Genomic DNA, 19,196 nt, shown 5'->3' with positions numbered 1-19,196 from the left:
CAGACTTTTTGAACCTCATTATATGTACAATATCTGATTTATACATATAAAATATAATGCAGTTTGCCATGGCTTATTGTTTTAATAAGTGTTTCTAAGATCTTGGATAACCTGAACCTATAAGGACATTTTTAATTAGCTTTTTTCTAGGATCATGAACATTTCTATAATGAATAAACTGTTTCAAATGATGTTGAGCTGTAAAATAGAACAGCTGCTAGAAATTATTTTTGTGTAGAGTAATACTTAGTCACAAGCAATAGTGATGTGCAATGTTTTGAGTGAATCGTTCTTTTGAGTCATTTCTTTTTTAGTGATGCAGTCAAAGACAATACATTATTGTATATACATATATAAAATATATATATATATATATATATATATATATATATATATATATGGTATCCAGCATTCTCAAATGATTAAAAGTCATTGTTCTAAATTTCGGAACCCTGTTTAATATGTGAATATAAGAAATTTGTATACATGTGTCCTTTGTAGACATTTTTAGAATTGCTTGCATGTTCCTCTATGTGTTCTCTCAGTATGTGAAGCTGATGAACTTCGAGGAGGAAGTGCGAGCTCACAGGGATCTGGATGGGTTTCTGGAGAGGGCCAGTATTCTGCTGCATGAGGACGAGACCTCTCTAGATGATGTGTTAAAGACAATGCTCCGACACGTCTCTCAGGACCCTCACACCGCTGAGCCCGGCTGCAACTTCGAGGAGATCATGAGCTCCCTCTTCACAGATGCTGGGTCACAGGAAGTCAATGGTGAGTTTGTTTGTTTCTATTTGTGTGCTATTTCATGAAAAGCTTATGAAAGGTTGCTCAGTACCTCAGAGAGTTGATTTGACTGACACCTCAAAGGATATAAGCACAACAGTTTGACGTTAGTCAATGTTATTTTAATTTAAATTGCTTTATAAATCATAATACAGATTTTACATAAAAAAGGGTCTGAAGAATGAGTAACAGAGGGAACTGTGCAGAGACCGAAGGAAAAATAAGTTTCAGCAATAATTAAGTCCATTTCCATCCCTGCTGACCCAATAGCTTTGAAACTCACTCTAGGATGTGTCAGAAAGATGCCTTGCTCTGAATAACCCCATAAAGGGAAGTCAGGTAATAATAACACTCTTCTGTCCAGTCATTCACACATTAGACTCTCTGGAATGGTCAAGTCTTCCCAGATGGAGTTGAATAAAATAGAGACGAATCACAAAAGTTAAACTGAGGGTTTAAAGAGCTTTGAGGCAGGAGCGGCTGGAAGAAAAATACAATATCTATGAAATATAAATAAGTACAAATGAATGTATAATTCAATATTGAGTACATAAGATAATTGAAAATATTGAATAGTTAAAGGTAGGGTAGGTAATTTAGGAGGGGCTAGCAATAGCAAATTAGCTTTGAAAGCATTAGATTTTCAGAGTGCCTCCTTCAAAACACATGAAAACACAGCAGAGTCTGCAAAGCGTCACACGATGTGTTAAATTACCTCATATCTCAAAGCACATAACATTACAATAGTAATGAACGTAAACTACTTACAGAGCTCTTACTTGTACCACCTGACTGCTGCAGATTTATTTTGTTGTTAATAGTGTTAACATAGAAACGCATAAATCCGAGTCTGAGGACGTGAACAGCTCCGGGTAGAGCATCACGGGTTGCCATCTCTTTATGACGGTTACAACATGGCATGAACGCAGCACAAGCTCGTTGTTTTGGTTCAGGAGGAACTGTAAAGGCGGCTCCTGTTTGTTTGCAGCGCTCGGTGACTGTCTACAATTCTGCATAGCCTTACGGAACGCGCTGATAACATGTGATGTCTGTGCGAGCAGGGCGCACAGAAGTATGGAAATACATATGTTGACAGGAAGGTAGAACACCGTATCATTGCATTTGGAAGAAAAAAATGTTGGTACTACTGAGACTTCCACAGAAAATATATGTGGCAAGCAGGAAGGGGCCGAGAGCAGTGGGAACGGAGCGAAGGCCGGTGGCGTGAGTGTTAATGAGACTGTGCTCTGCCCTCCGGGGGGAGGAGGGTTTTTTTTAAGGGCAGACGGGGAAAGAGAAAAACAGGCGCAAGGATAAGGAGAGACAGAGACGAGAAAGGGGAGAGAGGGGAAAAAAATCTTGCCAGGAGAACGTTAACTGCTCAAATAGCGTTCAATAGCATCCATCTAATAGGTTAGACGAGCCAAAACGCATGTACAGTCCGCTTGTCTCAGAACTTTGACTGATTCTAGAGCAACTGGAGCTGCAGCTGTGGGGATGCGATAACTTTACCAAATGGCAATTGGCTCCTTTATTTATAGGTGGGACTTATTCCCCCATATTGCGGTTTGCTCTGTTTCGATTCATAAGTAATATGAGTGTCTTTATTCTAAAGTTTTTGTGGGAAGAGTTTGGGGAATACCTTTTTCTATTCCAGCATGACTGTGCCTCAGTGCACAAAGCAAGGTCCATAAGACATGGTTGGATTTGTTTGGTGTTGACTGGCCCACACATACCCATGACCTCAACGCCATCAAACACATTTGGACTGAACTGGAATGGAGACTGCGAGCCAGGCTTTCTTGTCCAACATCAGTGCCTGCTTTACTGGATGAATGGGCAAAAATTCCCACAGAAACAAAATCTTGTAGAAAGCCTTCACTGAAGAGTGGAAGCTGTTATAACTGTAAAGGGAGGATCAACTCTATATTAATATCTATGTATTTAGAATGCAATGTAATTACAGTCCCTGTTGGTGTACAGTCCCATGTTTAGGTATCCCAATTTTGTCTATATAGTGTATTTTAAATCATGCAGGTGACTACAATGAGAGTGTTTTTGGCAAGATGAACGCTCATCTCTTGATTTATACACGTTTAAAACCCCTCTATTTACAGCGAGTACATTTTCTTTGTCATCTCTTTTGAGAGATGAGGGTAAATGAAACCTTTCACTTAGAACACAGGTTGCCTTATTATATGATATAATTGAACGTCTTTGTTTATCACCCCTGATAATTCTCACCACTAGACAATCAGTTATTTTCTGTCCTGATGATTAGATGTGTACTTGTTGCTCACAGATTCATCTGATACTTGTCTGAGTTTTTCTCAAGGATTTCTTCAAATAAAATTCACTCTAATAAATGAAATAGTCTTGACAACACGACGTATATAATCACACAGCGGCATGTAAATCTATCGGGCTGCATGAATGTGTCATTTCCCTCTGAGATTTTCACAAGTTGACAGCATGCTTTTTTTGGATTGTATTGATCGTTTGCGGCTCACAAGTAATCTCTGTGTTCTTATCATCATTGCCAAATTCACACTGAATACACACAGAATATAACTCGTTATCCTGGGCACCAATTAAGCCCAGACTTTACTGTACCGCCACTCTGATCCGGACTAACATTGCACCTAATTTGTGCCCGGACACTGCCGGATTGTGTGAATGGTGAAATGTAAATTATGGGTAGTTGATTTTTTTTTTTTTTGAAGTCTAAGGATGATACATTCTCTCTTGTCCCTCTGTTGCTAGGATACATAGCTCACATGTGTGCGAGAATCATATTAATGATATGAGCCTGGGAACATGCAAATGAACTGATGTGTGATTGGATTATGAAATGTGAATGTCATGAATATGATAATGTATGATAATTTGGATGAGAATCCATGAATGGGATCTAATTGTGAGTGCATTGATTGTATGTGGACGCGTCAGGCATTTAATACAAACACACGTACACTTGCACATGCAACCTAACGTCTATCAGTCTTGAAGATCAAATTAGAATGAAATGGGTATACAGATCTCATTCAGCTAAGATGCAAGCACAATGAAATGTGGAGAAAAATCATATTTCATCTGAGTAAAGAGACCTGAGCATCTGCCTGACAACCCAGCCCCAATTAGTGAGAGAGGGAGGTTTGGTGTGTCTGTGTGGGTGGTGGGTTATCTGAATTTGTGTCTGAGAGACATTTCACTCTTTCTGCTTGCTTTTAGGGTTCATAACATGTGTTTCTGTGCTCAGCCTAACTTTAACTCTTTCCTTTCCAAGCTGAACTCCGTTTCTGTGTGTGTTTGTGTGTGTGTGTGTGTGGGTCTGTTTTGTCTCTGATTCTCTCGCACAGACAGGTCGCAGAATTTCATTTTCTATGACGACGGTAAGAATGATATGATCAGATGTGGTATATTATACACAACTCATGTGTGTTTTTCCCTGAGTGCTGGTGTTTCCACTGGATGTGATTGACATGTACCATTAGTCCAACAGACACGCGGGTCTCTGTTTTCTTATTCAGATCCATCAATTTACTGCATTTTCCAGTTGATGCAGTGACACAATCCAATTCGAAACCAGTATCCACACATTTGAAATGACAAGATTTGGTGTTGTTTTAAAAGAGCTGATGCTGAATACAGAGTGATTTCCTTCCCCGTGGTGGTGTGTTAGATTGGGCTGTATCATCGTCTCTCTCTCATTCCTGCCTCATTGCCATTCGGCTGATTGGCTGTGCATGGATTCCACTGTTGTGATTGAAAAAGTCCACTGTCATTCTGATGTCTTTTCTGCATAATATTTATGCAGCACACACACACACATACACACACGGAGTGAAAATACTTTTTAATTTCTTGAGGAAAAGTCTTTAGAGTGTGTGAATAAAAGCATCTCATTTCATCCTGATGTCCAGGCCTCAGGCAGTTATCAGAAAGGGTGAGGTAGGGTTGGACTAGATGATTGCCTGAATGTTAATGTGTGTATTCCAGGAGTGGACGATATAGCTGAACAGTTTATTTGTTAAATCAGTTAATATTCAGTATACATCTCAGTACTATATTTGTTCTGAAAGGCTAAAAATACAGTAATAAATAATTAAATAACCACAACATATTTTCCATAGTGTTACTCACTAAATTGACCAAAGTAATGATAAACATCTAATTTATAATGCATCATGACAGTTTATATATATATATATATATCATATATAAAATCATAACATCATAAATATTATAATACTAAATGTCATCAAAGATAGAGGTAAAGATTATAATATAATAGCTTCTAAAGCATTTTAAAGCGAGTAAAATGCCACACAAGGAAGTCTGTTAATATTTTTGTGACAAGTTGTTGACTGTTATTTTAGTATCATTGAGATACTATTATAGTTTGTTTTACTATTTTGAATTGGTTTTGGTTTTTGTATTTTCTGTTTTTAAATATAAATGTAAAGGTTTAGGAATTTTGTCGTGTATTTTTTGTCATTTTTATTAGTGTTTTTTTTTTTAAAGGACTATTTATTTTCTATTAATTTTTATTTCAGTTTTAGTGTCAGTGTTTAAGACAAGTTATACATCAAGGTAAACTAAATGAAAATGATAAATGTTGCTTTTGTAACTACCTGAAATTAAAAAGTTATTTTTTCTTTTTCTTTCATAAACAAGTAACAAAAATAATTTGTTTTAGTTACCTATAATTATCCTGATTGTTGTTGAGTTTACATTAAACTGTCCGTTTGCACTGATTCTGCAGAGGTTTGCATCAGAGACAGTATTAAAATATCTTACCACTCTCATACCAACTGTCCTCTCAAGTTGTGACACAACAAGCAAGTGCTGTCTTAGAAATGTAATGGCAAAAAATGTTGAAACATTTTCAAAAAAAATTCTGTTTTTGTATAAATAATAAAATAATCTTGTTGTTTAATGTTTAATATGTCATAAGTGTATGCCTTTATGGCCGGGCACAACATACATCGTTGTACATCATTGTAAAAAAATTAACGAAAACATCAAGTACACAATTACCTGAGCTGTTTGTCCCCATGCCAATTCAACAGTTCATATTGCCCTCTATTGCTCCATTGATACGTTTCCCTATCTTTTCCTCTCCTTCTCATTCTTCCTCTCTTCCTGTCTATTTCTCGATGGTGCTGAGTGTGTTGTCATGGTGATACCCATCTGTCCACGGTGTGAGTGTGTGATGTCTTATTGATGAGACAGTGTGACTGTGTGCCAGAGACATCCATCCTGCCTGCTAAACAGCACACACACACACACACACACACACACACACACACACACACACACACACACACACACACACACACACACACACACACACACACACACACACACACACACACACACACACACACACACACTTACATAGACACATACACTCACATACACATATTGTTTTTGCTAGTCATACTGAACAACTCACATTTGGCATATACACACAAGCACACTTACATGCATTCACACTGCTTGTTGTTAATATGCTGGACAGCTCACACATACGAGAGAGAGGGTGCATACATAGACACACAGATTGATTAATTTGAATTAAACATTTGGTGGTGTTCTTGGAAAGGTCTTCATTGTCACTCACGCTGGCTGCAGTGATGTGTATTGTCCTCTGGTGAGCTTCTGCTTCTGTTCTTGATATGCATTAGCCTTTTCATGGAGATGATTATTACCAGTCCCTCCATCTATTCACATCCTCTTGTTTGTTTTGTGTGTGTGTGTGTGTGTGTGTGTGTGTGTGTGTGTGTGTGTGTGTGTGTGTGTGTGTGTGTGTGTGTGTGTGTGTGTGTGTGTGTGTGTGTCACCATATACAGTGAAAGTCAGTTGACTTAATCTTGGTGTCGAACTCGTGAGCAGTCTCACTACTGTTCTTCATGCTCCGTTCGCACTTGATGTGCAGTACTTTTGAAGTGGCATCCAGATTGTAGTTAACTTGAAATTATTGTTTAGTTTTTCTTCTTCATGTTTTCTTCTAGTTTTCTTGTCTGTAGTGCACACCCAGTCATGACTGACCCCTTGCCTTCTCTCCTCACAGTGCATCTATTGTCAGAGACGCTGCAGTGTGTGACGGCCACAGCCACAGGGATCCAGTACCAGCAGTCCTGGCTTTGCATCCTGTGAGTTACCTGGATCTGTCTTACCTGTAACTCTGAGCCTGGAGAGTTTCTAGAGCTGGGGTGTCTGAGGAAATGCCACAAGATAGGAACAATTATTTTTCCTAGGGATCCCAATTTAACATTGTGTTTTTAATTAAAGTATAAACACTACTGTTCTAAAGTTTGAGGTTAGTAAGATTTTTTTTAAAGAAATCAATAATTTTATTCAGCAAGGATGCATTAAATTGATCAAAAGTGCCAGTAAATATATTTACAATGTTACAAAAGAAAATAAATATTGTTCTTTTAAACGTTCTTTTCATCAAGGATTCCTGGGGAAAAATATTGCAGTGTCCACAAACACATTAAACGGCACAACTGTTTTCAACATTGATAATAATAAGAATGTTTCTTGAGCAGCAAATCAATATTAAAATGATTTCTGAAGGAAATGTGTCATGTGACACTTAAGACTGGATAATGACCCATCACAGAAATGAATTACATTTTCTAAATTATTAAAATAGAAAACGGTTCAAATTGTAATAATATTTCACAATACTACTGTTTTTACTTGCAATTTTAAAATAATTGCAGCCTTGGTAAACAAGAGACTTTTTAAAAAGGGGTAGTGTATATCAATATTTAACAATACTATAACATTAACATTTTTAATCATGCCCTCAAATCTGTAATAAGGTATTAAATAATTAGCAAATAAAATATACTGTACATTATTGCAAAATATATGTATATATAAAATATTAATATAGTCAATAATTCGCAATCATTACTCAGCATACACTGAATTTGATTTAACTTTCTTATTTTTAACAATTGACTGTCCTATTATTAAGACATATTTGTGTCCATTGTGATAAATATGAAATTAATTTAATGTCCTTCTGTGCTAGGTGATCTAGGTGTCCAGTGTAACCTCAAAAGGTAGCCAGTGAGATCTGAGAGACTATATGGTGACTGTATATTAGACAGTACAAAACAGGTTAGAGGACTTCAGAGTTTCCATGAAAGAAATCAAGGGTGAGCCAGGTCAAATCGTGCATTCTGAAGTATTACTGTGTGGATGAAATGATGTGGCAGGGAGGAACAAAGTCCTTGAACAATAAGTCATCATTTAAAAGTAATGTGTCACCTTCTCTCAGATTAAGATGTCTTTGTATTGTTGACGCATCGTCAACTGTCTGTAAGGAGTTAGTTGAGTCCCAGGCACCCTGGCGTTTCCTCCTGCCTTCACCCAACCCAAGAGGGCCAATGTCACATCCCTTTAGGTCTCGCTTCACTGGGCATTGTATACAGCTTCCAACATGAGCTTCATGGTTCTGACTAGGGGTGTTACTTGGCCCATGGCTACTGGGATACAGCCAAATAGCATCAATAGCCCCCGATTTGATCTTTTACTTGGGGGAAAAAAAGGCTATTTTTTAACAGTAAAACTGTTAATACTAATGAAAACTTATCAAAACAGTCAACTTAAAATTATAATAGATTTCGAAGTACTGTGATAATAAAACACCACTGGATCTGTTTGAGCATGTACAGTATAATTATTTCCCTGAGGCGAATGAGGAGGCGTATGGCCTCGGGGAAGAAGTCGCTATAATGGCAAGAGGTTCTTGTGTGCATGAACTTGCTTGTCTGCCCGATGAAAGAAAGCTGAATAGGTGATGCCCAGGATGTGATGGGTCTGAGGATCTTTCTAGCACTATTTCAGGTTCACAGGGGTGTAAAACCCTTTGGATGGTAGATATATTCTGGTCTTGGAGTAGGAGGAGGCAGAGGCAAAAGTTTGGGGTCTGTTATATATTAGAATTTTTGATATTTGATATTTTTTATTTTTGTTTAAACAGTTGTGCTGCTTAATATTTTTTGTGAAAACGAATTTTTAATTTTAGGATTATTTGATATATAATAATTAGGGCTGTCAAACGATTAAAATATTTAATCGCGATTAATCGCATTAATGTCATAGTTAACTCGCGATTAATCGCACATTGTTATCTATTCTAAATGTCTCTTGATTTCTTTTTGTCCCATTATTTTTTTCTCATTTTAATGCTCTTATCAACATGGAAAAGTGGATAGGCTTGCTTTGTGCAAATGTTTTTTTTTATTATTGAAAACAACATTGGCATATGTGTTCAATTTCACACTAACATTCTCACTTGGAGCAAATAATCTCTCACACAATGTAACACTGTCCATCAATAAAAGGGTGAAAGAAATACTGACGAGGTAACGTTACTGATGTTGACGAGTGGGCGTAGAAACGCATCAGCTGTGTGTGTGCTTGACCATCAAGTGGTATTTCAGACTGGACGTGCTGCAAAGATAGCTCAGTTCACAACGACAAAACACACAGATTACTTTGGTCTTGTCAATTGAACCATTTGGCAACTTTTTAAAAGTAAACTTTCCATTCAGAATCTTTATTGGCCTCCATTTCGGCGTCTCGCGCTCATCATTCATCCACTCAAAACGTAACGTTCAGACGAGAAGCGTCGCGCAGCGGCTCGTATTTAAAATTCTAACACATTATTCTCTATGAGTGCACACACACCAGCGGCGCCATTCAGCGTTTTTATTGCTGGCCATAAACTGAGAAAGTGCGCGTCCGATGTGCTAGACGTGCTCAGTTGTCCTAAACGCGGCTCGGCTCTGCGCTTCTCGTCCACTCTTTGGCGGCTCGCAAACCCAAACAAGTGTGTGCGGCGCCTGTTGTTTTGTTTCTGGTCTAGCTAGATCCGCTGTGGTGTTGTAGTTTTAATAACGTTACTAGTTGTTGCAAAAGCATGTGAAAAAAAACTACAAAGTTTGCTAGGCGTTAATCTCGCGATAAAAAAATTGACGCCGTTAAAAATGGGTTTATATTTTATTATATATAAAATATATATATATTTTGTAATATTATAAATGTCTTGACTGTCACTTTTGATTAAGTTAATGCACCCTGGCTGAAAAAAATAATTTCTTAAAAAATACTTCTATTAGCTTGTGTACGATTTTAGACATACTTTTGTGGTAAAAACATCTAGAAAAGCTACATTTTAAACCAGAGAACAAATGTAAACACAAAGTCTCCTTACTGAGAACTGTGTGTGCAGTTCAATGACGATGAAATTGGCCTCTATATTCAGTGTATGAGGAATAAAATAAAATGAAGATCAAGTGAGTGATCAGCCCAAGTGAGTGATGCAAAAAACAGCTTTCTTTATTATAATGAGAGCCTTCACAGAGTACAGATCTAAGTGCTCAAACAGTTGTGTAAAACCACTGCTGCCAATGTTGACAGTGATTATAATGGGAACATTCTATTTTGTCACATCGCACAGCCAGCAATGTAGATGGGGCGTCATTCCACACTGTTCATATTTGAGTTGGTTTGAGTAGCTTTATGTGAGTGCAGAAGAATCAGAGACACAAGGAACTACTTACTCCCTAAATATATACATATACATATGTTTATATATACTGAGACGTGTAATTATAAATAACAACAAATAGAATATTGTTTATTAAAGTGAAATTAGTGATATATGCTAATCACACACAGTGTAAATACTATAGAGGTAACATGCTATTTGTGCTAAAGTTAAAAGACCTTGAGAGCCACCTACTAGTATCGCTGAAATAGTCACACACACACACACACACACACACACACACACACACACACACACACACACACACACACACACACACACACACACACACACACACACACACACACACACAGAGATTTGGATGACCGTGAAATCCTGTCTCTTTTGTCTCATAGCATCCCAGACATTTATATGTTTCTTTGTTTTTTGTTGTGTAACAATTATTTAAAACAATTCTAGTTGGCCAATTCTTGTACTGAAGCAACTCTTGTAATTTGACAAGATGATGACTTTAGGATACCTGCTATTGAGTCATTTATCAAAATAAAATGATCCCCAACAAACCCTATCTAACAGACATCTGCAGGTCATGATTAGGTTCTGATGATTCATCTGCTTTGTTTCAGAGTTCTCAAGATCTGCCAACACTTTTTCTTTCTCAACACTTTTGCTTAATAGCTGCCAGAACTTTTATCAACAGCCTCCAAACTGTAGCAGTGTCAGGCAGCAACCAACATCAGTGCGTAAACTAACGAGTGTTATTTTCTCTAGACAGTGCGATATATTTCACAAACTACTCCCTGTCAAACTTAACCAGCTGCTTTATTTGCTAATATAGATAGTGCTGCGCCACATTTATATTAAGTCATTTTCTTTTCTTTATATGCAAATAAGGTGTTTTATTGAATGCTACTACTGTTACAACCTACTTAAAGCAAGTGGCAAACTTAATTTTATATAAAACAGATACTTATGCAGATTTTTTTGTAATAATGGCAGCAGTGATTCATTCAATTATGACAAAATAAAGGAGAACAGCATTTTAACCGGGCTTATATCCAAAAACATGGGGTAGTGAAGTGCACTTAATGCATTTTAAAGAACATAATCAGGTGACCTGTAAAAAGCACTTTGCACAATGCAAAAACCAGTACAAGTAGAGAAAGAAAAATATTTCTACATTGTACTATTTTGTTCTACTCTATAATCTGGTATTGGAGAGTGTCTAATATTGTCCATTCCTAGATGATTATTTACATATTTACTAATTTGTCGCTTTAGGATAGATGGATGGATGGATATACATAGATTTATATCATAATTAATTATTGACTGTTAATTATGATGAGCTGTCCGGGGGAGGGGTCAAGTCTCATCCTTAAGCACTTCAATTATTGACAGCAAGCTAAATCTGTTTACTTTTAACACTGACATGAGATCATAAATCCAGAGATCGTAAATCAAAAGTCATTGAACCCTCTCTAGTGTCAGAACAAAGACTCACAGTAAGGTAAATACAATAAAATGTCAAGTTCAAGTTTGCAATGACCCACACTAGCCCAGTGAGCAGAAGATTTGTTTTTCTTTGAATTATGTGCAGACAATTTTATGGGCAAGAAAGGGAAACAAGTGGCAATGTTGGATGACCCACAGCAGCTCTATGGCCTCAAGGTTAACAAAGTCCAGCTTTCGCATGTTTTAGATGAGACTATCCCATTTTTCTTTTCTGAATTCTCTTTTGTCCTCAGTACATTACCTGAGTTTTATGACCACAAGCAGGTGTTATGAGTATTAGCAGGACCAATGAGACCGATTCAATGCCCCTGTTGCCAGGGTCTGAAGATAAGGGGCAGGTTATTAATGTGTATTTTAAGTAAATTAGACGTGGAATACTGTACTGTTACATTTTGTTCCTTAGGCCAGCTTTTATGGTAATATTTGACTTTATTAATGCATTGAGTGGTTTTATCTTTTCCCTTTTAATGTAGTTGATTGTCTTGATATTAACCTCATAATAGATGGCAGCAAGCCTGAAACAAAAGGTCTACACTTTTTAACTTAAAAAGCCTAAAAAAGAACAGGAAGGGCCTTTTTCCCAACCGGCCCACAACCAAATATTATTTTGACACCCCTGTTCAAGAGCTTTCTGTAATCCCATTAGACCTCAACCAATGGATTTGTTAATGTGTTTGCTGTACTCCTGTTACATATTGAATTAATCTGATACTGTGCCAGGTACATTAAAGCACTATGTAAATTGTAAAGAGGATTTATGATGATTTATGAACTCTTTGTGACAGCTGCAATGTGAAGAATCTGCAGAGGCGACACGTGTGTATCTCACGCCTAGACCGTCCACAGAACTGGGGGGAAAACTGTGCAGAGGTCCGCTATGTTATCCTCATTCTGGCACCTTCAAAGATGGTAATATAATCACACATAAATGCACACACACATACTGAAGACAGTTTATTTTGCACATTATGGACATCCTTTTTTTAAGCAATAGCTTTGATTTCAAAATATTTGTCTTCGCAAATCCGGGGATTTTTCAAACCCAGGACCCAGGGAACCTCTAGCATCCCCCAGGGGGTCAAATTAAATTTTTACTAAATGTAGTTTACAACTTTAATATATTTATAAAATAAATTTAGGTTACACTTCATTTTAAGGTGTCCTTTTTACTGTGGAATTATAAATTAAATTATCGAGTCATATTTATAAACAACATTTATTTACTATAGGGGTATGGTTAGGGTTTGGTTTTGGGTTATTTGCATGTGATTATTCATAATGTACTGTTGGTACTATAGTAAGTGCATGTTACGTGTAGCAAGGACACTAAAATACAAATTTTTATTTGTTTAACACATTTTCTGAAATTGATATTATCAATATTTAATTTTGCTTTGTAAGAACAGGTCATGAGATTATTCACAGTTTCTTTTGAATAATCATGATAATATTCTACTGACAGTCCTATTTTTGAACAGTAATAATAATCAGAATATTCTTGTCAAAACAATCTTCATTTCTAAGTGTTAATTTCTCCATTATGATGCACATGTGTTATGTTCACAAATGTTGTATTTGTATTTCGTCTTTAATATGAAAAAAAGATAAACTGTCAACTTAATCCAAAGTAAATATCTTTCCTGATAATATTTTAATTGTAAATATATATATATAATTTTGTAAAGAACACGTTTTTATAATATCCCTTTTTTTCACACAGTTTAAATAGGTATTTATACATTAAAATATATAGTTTGTCTTTATATTTCAGGAAAGGTATCATATTTTTGGGGTCCGTGGCATCAAAAAGCTAGAGCAATTTGCTCTGTTTAAACTGTTTGCTATTCACGAGAAACAGTTGAGATATTAACAAGATCTTAGTCATGGCAGGTTCAGACACAATAATACTATCACGTTCAAGTCTTTAAGTCCTGGTCCTGCATTTTGTGTTCCCCTTGCAGTCTCCCTGTAAAGGCTTTGGGGCCCCTAGCTCCCTCCAAGACCATTTTGTGTATCTCTTTGTGTCTGTGTTTACATCATAAATCTGTGTGTTTGTGTGTATGTGTTTACATCTGTTTACATCTAATCACTCTCTCTCTTTCTTTCTCTCTTTCTCTCTCCCCTTGTGTTCTTGCATGCACTCATCTATTTCTGTTCTCTGTAGTTCACCAGGCAGTATAGCAAACTTTTTTGCTTTGTAATCCTGTGCTTTTCTCAAAAGCAATACAATTATATGCGCGCACACACAAAAACACATCTTCTCATTACATTAAAAGCTGGATTGTCATGGTGGCACATGTAGATGCATCCTCTTTTCTTGCTGTGTGTTTTAAAACAATAGACAACTCAAATGTTATGTAACTTAAATACCAAATGGACTCAATCCATATAATAAAGCAAAAATCATAAATCCAGAGAACTGGTCAAAAGGGCATGTACTCTCTTCTCTTGTATTAGCAGAGTAAAAGCATTTAACTAGAAATAAAGTTGAGAATAAATCTACAATTTAGACCATGTATTAGCAGCATTTAAGCGAATCAGCAGCATAAATGCAACTGCTTTATTTTCTGCTCCAAAAAATTCTGGGTTACTACTTTGAAGACTTTATGTCGAAAAGGTTCTATATAAGGAGAAATGTCTCAATACTTTCATATTTAACGGGTCGTTTACATTCTGGTGATAAAATATGTTTATGAGCTGTTTAATTCATAAAATGTAATACAATTAATTAAAATAAAATTAATGAATTAAAACTAAATCCATAAAATGATCCCTTAACAGGAACCCCTAAAATGTTCTATAAAGAGTAGTGGCTAAAAATGATATCTGACCTTGGAAAATTTAAAAATCTTCACCCTTTATTCAAATATTATTACCGTATACATTTGTTTAAGATTTTGTAAGCATTTTACGTAATTTAGCTTGGGGTCAATTTGTGATAACGCATTGTGTAGACATTCTTTTTTTGGCCAGGCTGTCATACAAAGAAATTAGGAACAAAAACAAGAGAGAAACAACAAAATATTAATAACTGATAATGCTGTGGTCAGTGCATGCTTTTTCCTGAGCTTTTTGTTTTTCTTTGCAATTTTTTTAATTGTAAAATAAAACCTGTAGCTGTAGTTTGCCTTTTTTGCCAAATAATTTAGTCATATAAATACCTTAACCAAGCTTAGTGTTTTGTTTTTCCCTCGTGTTTAAAATATTTTAGAAATAAAAAATGTTTTCCTCATATTTAGATTTTTTTTAAATATTTATTTGTAAACTTTAAACATTAACAAAAAGCTTCATACAATTAAAGTTATAACTTTTCCCCCCACAATAACCCTTTCCGAAGAAATAATTAACATGTATATACAAATGTCATTATAACAATAACAATAATAGTTTTATAATAATAAATATAATAATTTAATTAATAAAAATACAGAATTGGTAAATAAACTTTAAGACAAGATAATTTACAAATTAACATAATATCCTTCAAGGAAAATTTTATTTAAATAATTGTAATAATAAAAAAAAATACATACATATTAATACAAATCAAATCTTTGGCATATTTATGGATTGCAGATATCATTTTTTGACTATATTTTGACGGTTTCATCAAATTTGTAGGGTCATTAAAAACAAATATCCCCTTCGGACATCACTTTTGGCCACTACTGTATGATGTGCCTGACAGGTTCTACTGATAACCTTTTCTTCTAAAATGCCTACTGGACACAACAAAACAACTCCATTTGTTATTCATATTGGAAGTAGCACAAGTAGCAGCTTGGAGTGCATCAGAAATTGAACAGAGGATCAGGTTAATATTGCATTCAGTGTAGACAGCATCACTGATTATAATGGGTCCTATTCGCTCGTGTCTGGTGTAGATACAGTGTAAGAGTGTAACAACTATAAATTACTAATCATCCCCAAATGTAACGCATGTTTGATCTCTGTTTCTCAGAAAAGCACTAAGACGGCGATGGAGCTGGGCAGGACGTTCGCCAGCATGTTCTCAGACATCTCTTTCAGACAGAAGCTGCTAGAGAGCAAAACTCAAGAGGAGTTCAAAGAGGCACTGGTCATCCAGAGGTACCACCTGACCGCTGCCAAGCGTAAAACCACAGCTGTGGAGGGCGAAGAGACAGACCCGCACAGTCAAAAACCACTGAAGGTGTGTGCACATCGCAGCGTGTGCGGCGATGCTTAAGGTTCAGTTTTAACGGTTGCCATTGTTTCCAATCTCTCTCTTCGGTCTTCGTCTATCGCTCTCTCTTTCTCCCTTCACCCTTCGCCCTTTGCTGTTTGACTTACACTCCAGTGATTAAGTTCTACTGAGCATGTAACAGCTAATGAGAATTTATCTTGTTTGTTACTCTGGTTTGACACACACACACAAAGTCTGATTCGGCATATGTGAGCATTAGACCACCCTGGCTGAGGTTAGCCGCTTGTAAAAGCCCTCTGTTTTCTTCTCTGTAAAGACAACAGCGGAGACCCAAATAGATGTGTTTTTGTTTTGTTTTTTGCATTTTTCACTCCATCACACATCCGAGGAATGGTAACCAGGTGGAGAGGATCATTACTTTGTGTGTGTGTGTGTGTGTGTGTGTGTGTGTGTGTGTGTGTGTGTGTGTGTGTGTGTGTGTGTGTGTGTGTGTGTGTGTGTGTGTATATATGTATGATCACTTGTGTGTGTGTGTGTATGTGTTTGTGTGTGTGTGTGTGTGTGTGTGTGTGTGTGCACTAAAAGCTATCCATCTCTGGCAAATGCCCAGGAAAGGTCCCTTACTCTTTCTGTTTTAGACACACGCTGTCATGATGAATGAGTGCGGGTCAGTAATGAACACTTAAAGCTGTACGACTTATTTAAACATATCCCGAGACCGGTTCTCTCTGACTGACAGAAAATGAGCTTGTCTGCCAATAAGAGGCTAATGTAGGTCATTAATGTGAGACGGACAAACTGCTCCATCGCCAAATCCTGACCTGTAAAGCCTATTAAAATTTGATTAATTCAACAAGACTGTGCATTTGTGACCTGTCACAAAGACACACACATACACACCAGTGCCTCCTACTTTGCTGTAATTGGTATAAACTAAACAAAACAAATCCTATAGTACTATTATACTGTAAGGTCCAATTTGTTAATATTTGTTTTTATTTATTAGGTATCATAACCTAAAAATGATTAGCAAAATTTATTCACTTTAATTTTTAAATGTATTAATACATTTTAAGATTTCAAGTTGTGTAAATTATATTTCTGTTTTTAAATAAATTATGTTCTTTTTTTAAATCCAATAAAATAGAAAACAATATAAATTCAAAGACACACACCTCCTACCTTGCTGTAATTGGTCTAAACTAAACTAAACAAATCCTATAGTATTTTACAATTTTTCTGTTTCTATTATACTGAAAGGTCCAATTTGTTCATATTTGTAAATGTTATGAATGATTTGTTTTTAAATAAATGATGTTCTTTTTTAAAATCCAATAAAATAGAAAACAATATAAATATTTTACAATATAACTGTTTTTAATAAATCACATAAATGCAGCCTTGGTATAAGAGACTTCTTTTAAAAACAGGAAAAAAATCTTACTGACCCCAAACTTTTAAACGATAGCGTAAATTAACATTAATATTTATTGACTGAATATTTATGATTTTAAGCTGTAAACATTTATTTTATTTTAGTTCATGATAACTAATAACTTAAGTGATGTTAACAAAGTTATTGTGAAGTGAAAAAAACATCAAGTCAGATATTGATTCAATATCTGCTCTGACAGATTCAGAGTAATTTGTTAAAAAACATTTTTTTGTGTATGGACCAATTCATTAGAAGAACTGGGATACGAAAGCTGTCCGGTTGCGAACAGAAACACGTTGGTTATTTATGTTTGTAGGCAGCCAATGTGATATATATATATATACAGCATATAGACAATTACAATAGTGTACACCTTTTTATGGGGGCTTTTTATTTCTAAAAGTGCTTGAGCCAGTCTAATTCAGCTCTCTGAAATTCACATGTGCCAGATGCTACATTTCTGATGCTACATTAATGGATATTTAGAGTAATGTAACTGGTTTCTTGACTGTGCTTTGCTGATGTAATTGTAATGCGTTTGCGTTGCACTAATGCTGTTCTAACACTGGGCTGTCTCTCTCTCTAGTCTGCAGAATCTGTGTTCTCTCATCTTGTGTCTCTCTCTCTGCTGTGCAGGGGGCCCTGTGTGAGTGCGATTACACTGAGCTTCTGTGTGTGTTTGTGTGTTTGAGGATTTAAGTAGGAGAGTGTGTGTTTGTCTGCTTTAACACAGTATCTCTTCCCTTGCAGTGTAAAGCATTGTGTGTATTTGCTTCTGTGTGTGTGTATTTGCTGTGATTCAGCAGGATTTGATGTGTATGATGTTTAATTGGTGTGTGTGCGTGCTTTAATCCCGTGCCTCCCGCTGCAGTATTGCAGTAACTGTATTTAAATGTTTTCACGTTTATATATGTAGTTATATGTATGTGTGTGTCTGTCTGTGTGAGAGAGTAATCCTCACTCTTTTTTTCTCTCTCATTCTGTATCTGTGTAGTGTAGAGATTTTTTCAGAGTGGGCAGAGGAATCTATGAGGATCTGTGTCGCCGACTGCCTCTCTACCCGTCTGACTTCACCGATGGTGTGTCAAGCATAAACTTACAAATATAAGTATCTTAAAATGAAAGAATCTATAATCTAATGTAGCATTTTTAAAGTTTTCAAAAGGATATATGCTCTTCTAGTTGTCTTATTAATGTCCTTAGCTAAATTCGAAGGTGTGACATTAGTTCAGCTAATTTCAGAAAATTCAGCTTTGCCACCAGGAATACATTACATTTTAAAATATATTCAAATTGAAAACAGTTATTTTAAATTATAATAATGTTTCACAATATTACAGTTTTTACTGTATTTTTATCATACAAATGTAACCTTGGTGAGCATAAGACACTATTTCAAAACCATCAAAAAATCTTACCGACCCCAAGCTTTTGAATGGTAGTGTATTATGTACTGTATCTGCTCATGCTTTCACTCTGATGGAGATTGTTTATTGTTTTTGTGTCATGTGAATATAGCTCTAATGGTATTTATTTTATATGTAATAGCTATAAATACATAAAATACAGAATTATTATAGTATATGCGCTATTTGAAAATAGTTGTGTTATTTGGAGCCGATATTTGAGCTTCAATGAAATCTATGCAATACAAAAACTGCAAATGACTCCATCCTGCCACAGGTCTTCCTTTATAATTTATAATTTATTTAAAGTCAGAAATAACTGAATAAAACTGAATGAAAATGATCAAACTA

The 19,196-nt window shown here is 35.8% G+C and overlaps 1 protein-coding gene across 7 annotated transcripts in view; it reads left to right on the top strand.

Moving 5' to 3' along the window:
- slc4a11 (solute carrier family 4 member 11) overlaps nucleotides 1-19,196 on the top strand; it is a 57,692-nt gene that overhangs the window by 25,867 nt on the left and 12,629 nt on the right. For 3 of the 7 annotated variants that reach the window (XM_079634149.1, XM_079634150.1, XM_079634152.1), the window contains exons 5-11: nucleotides 546-774; nucleotides 4,146-4,178; nucleotides 6,863-6,944; nucleotides 12,625-12,748; nucleotides 15,801-16,010; nucleotides 18,026-18,085; nucleotides 18,434-18,518. In XM_079634149.1, the coding sequence (XP_079490275.1) occupies nucleotides 546-774; nucleotides 4,146-4,178; nucleotides 6,863-6,944; nucleotides 12,625-12,748; nucleotides 15,801-16,010; nucleotides 18,026-18,085; nucleotides 18,434-18,518 (823 nt within the window). The remainder of the gene's footprint in view (nucleotides 1-545; nucleotides 775-4,145; nucleotides 4,179-6,862; nucleotides 6,945-12,624; nucleotides 12,749-15,800; nucleotides 16,011-18,025; nucleotides 18,086-18,433; nucleotides 18,519-19,196) is intronic. The other 4 variants (XM_079634151.1, XM_079634153.1, XM_079634154.1 and 1 more) reach the window with 2 other exon arrangements.

This window comes from Phoxinus phoxinus (genome assembly GCF_949152265.1).
Source record: "Phoxinus phoxinus genome assembly, chromosome: 14".
NCBI lineage: Eukaryota > Metazoa > Chordata > Actinopteri > Cypriniformes > Leuciscidae > Phoxinus > Phoxinus phoxinus.
Note: the sequence above shows the minus strand (reverse complement) of the source record. Positions and strands in the feature narration are given on the sequence as shown.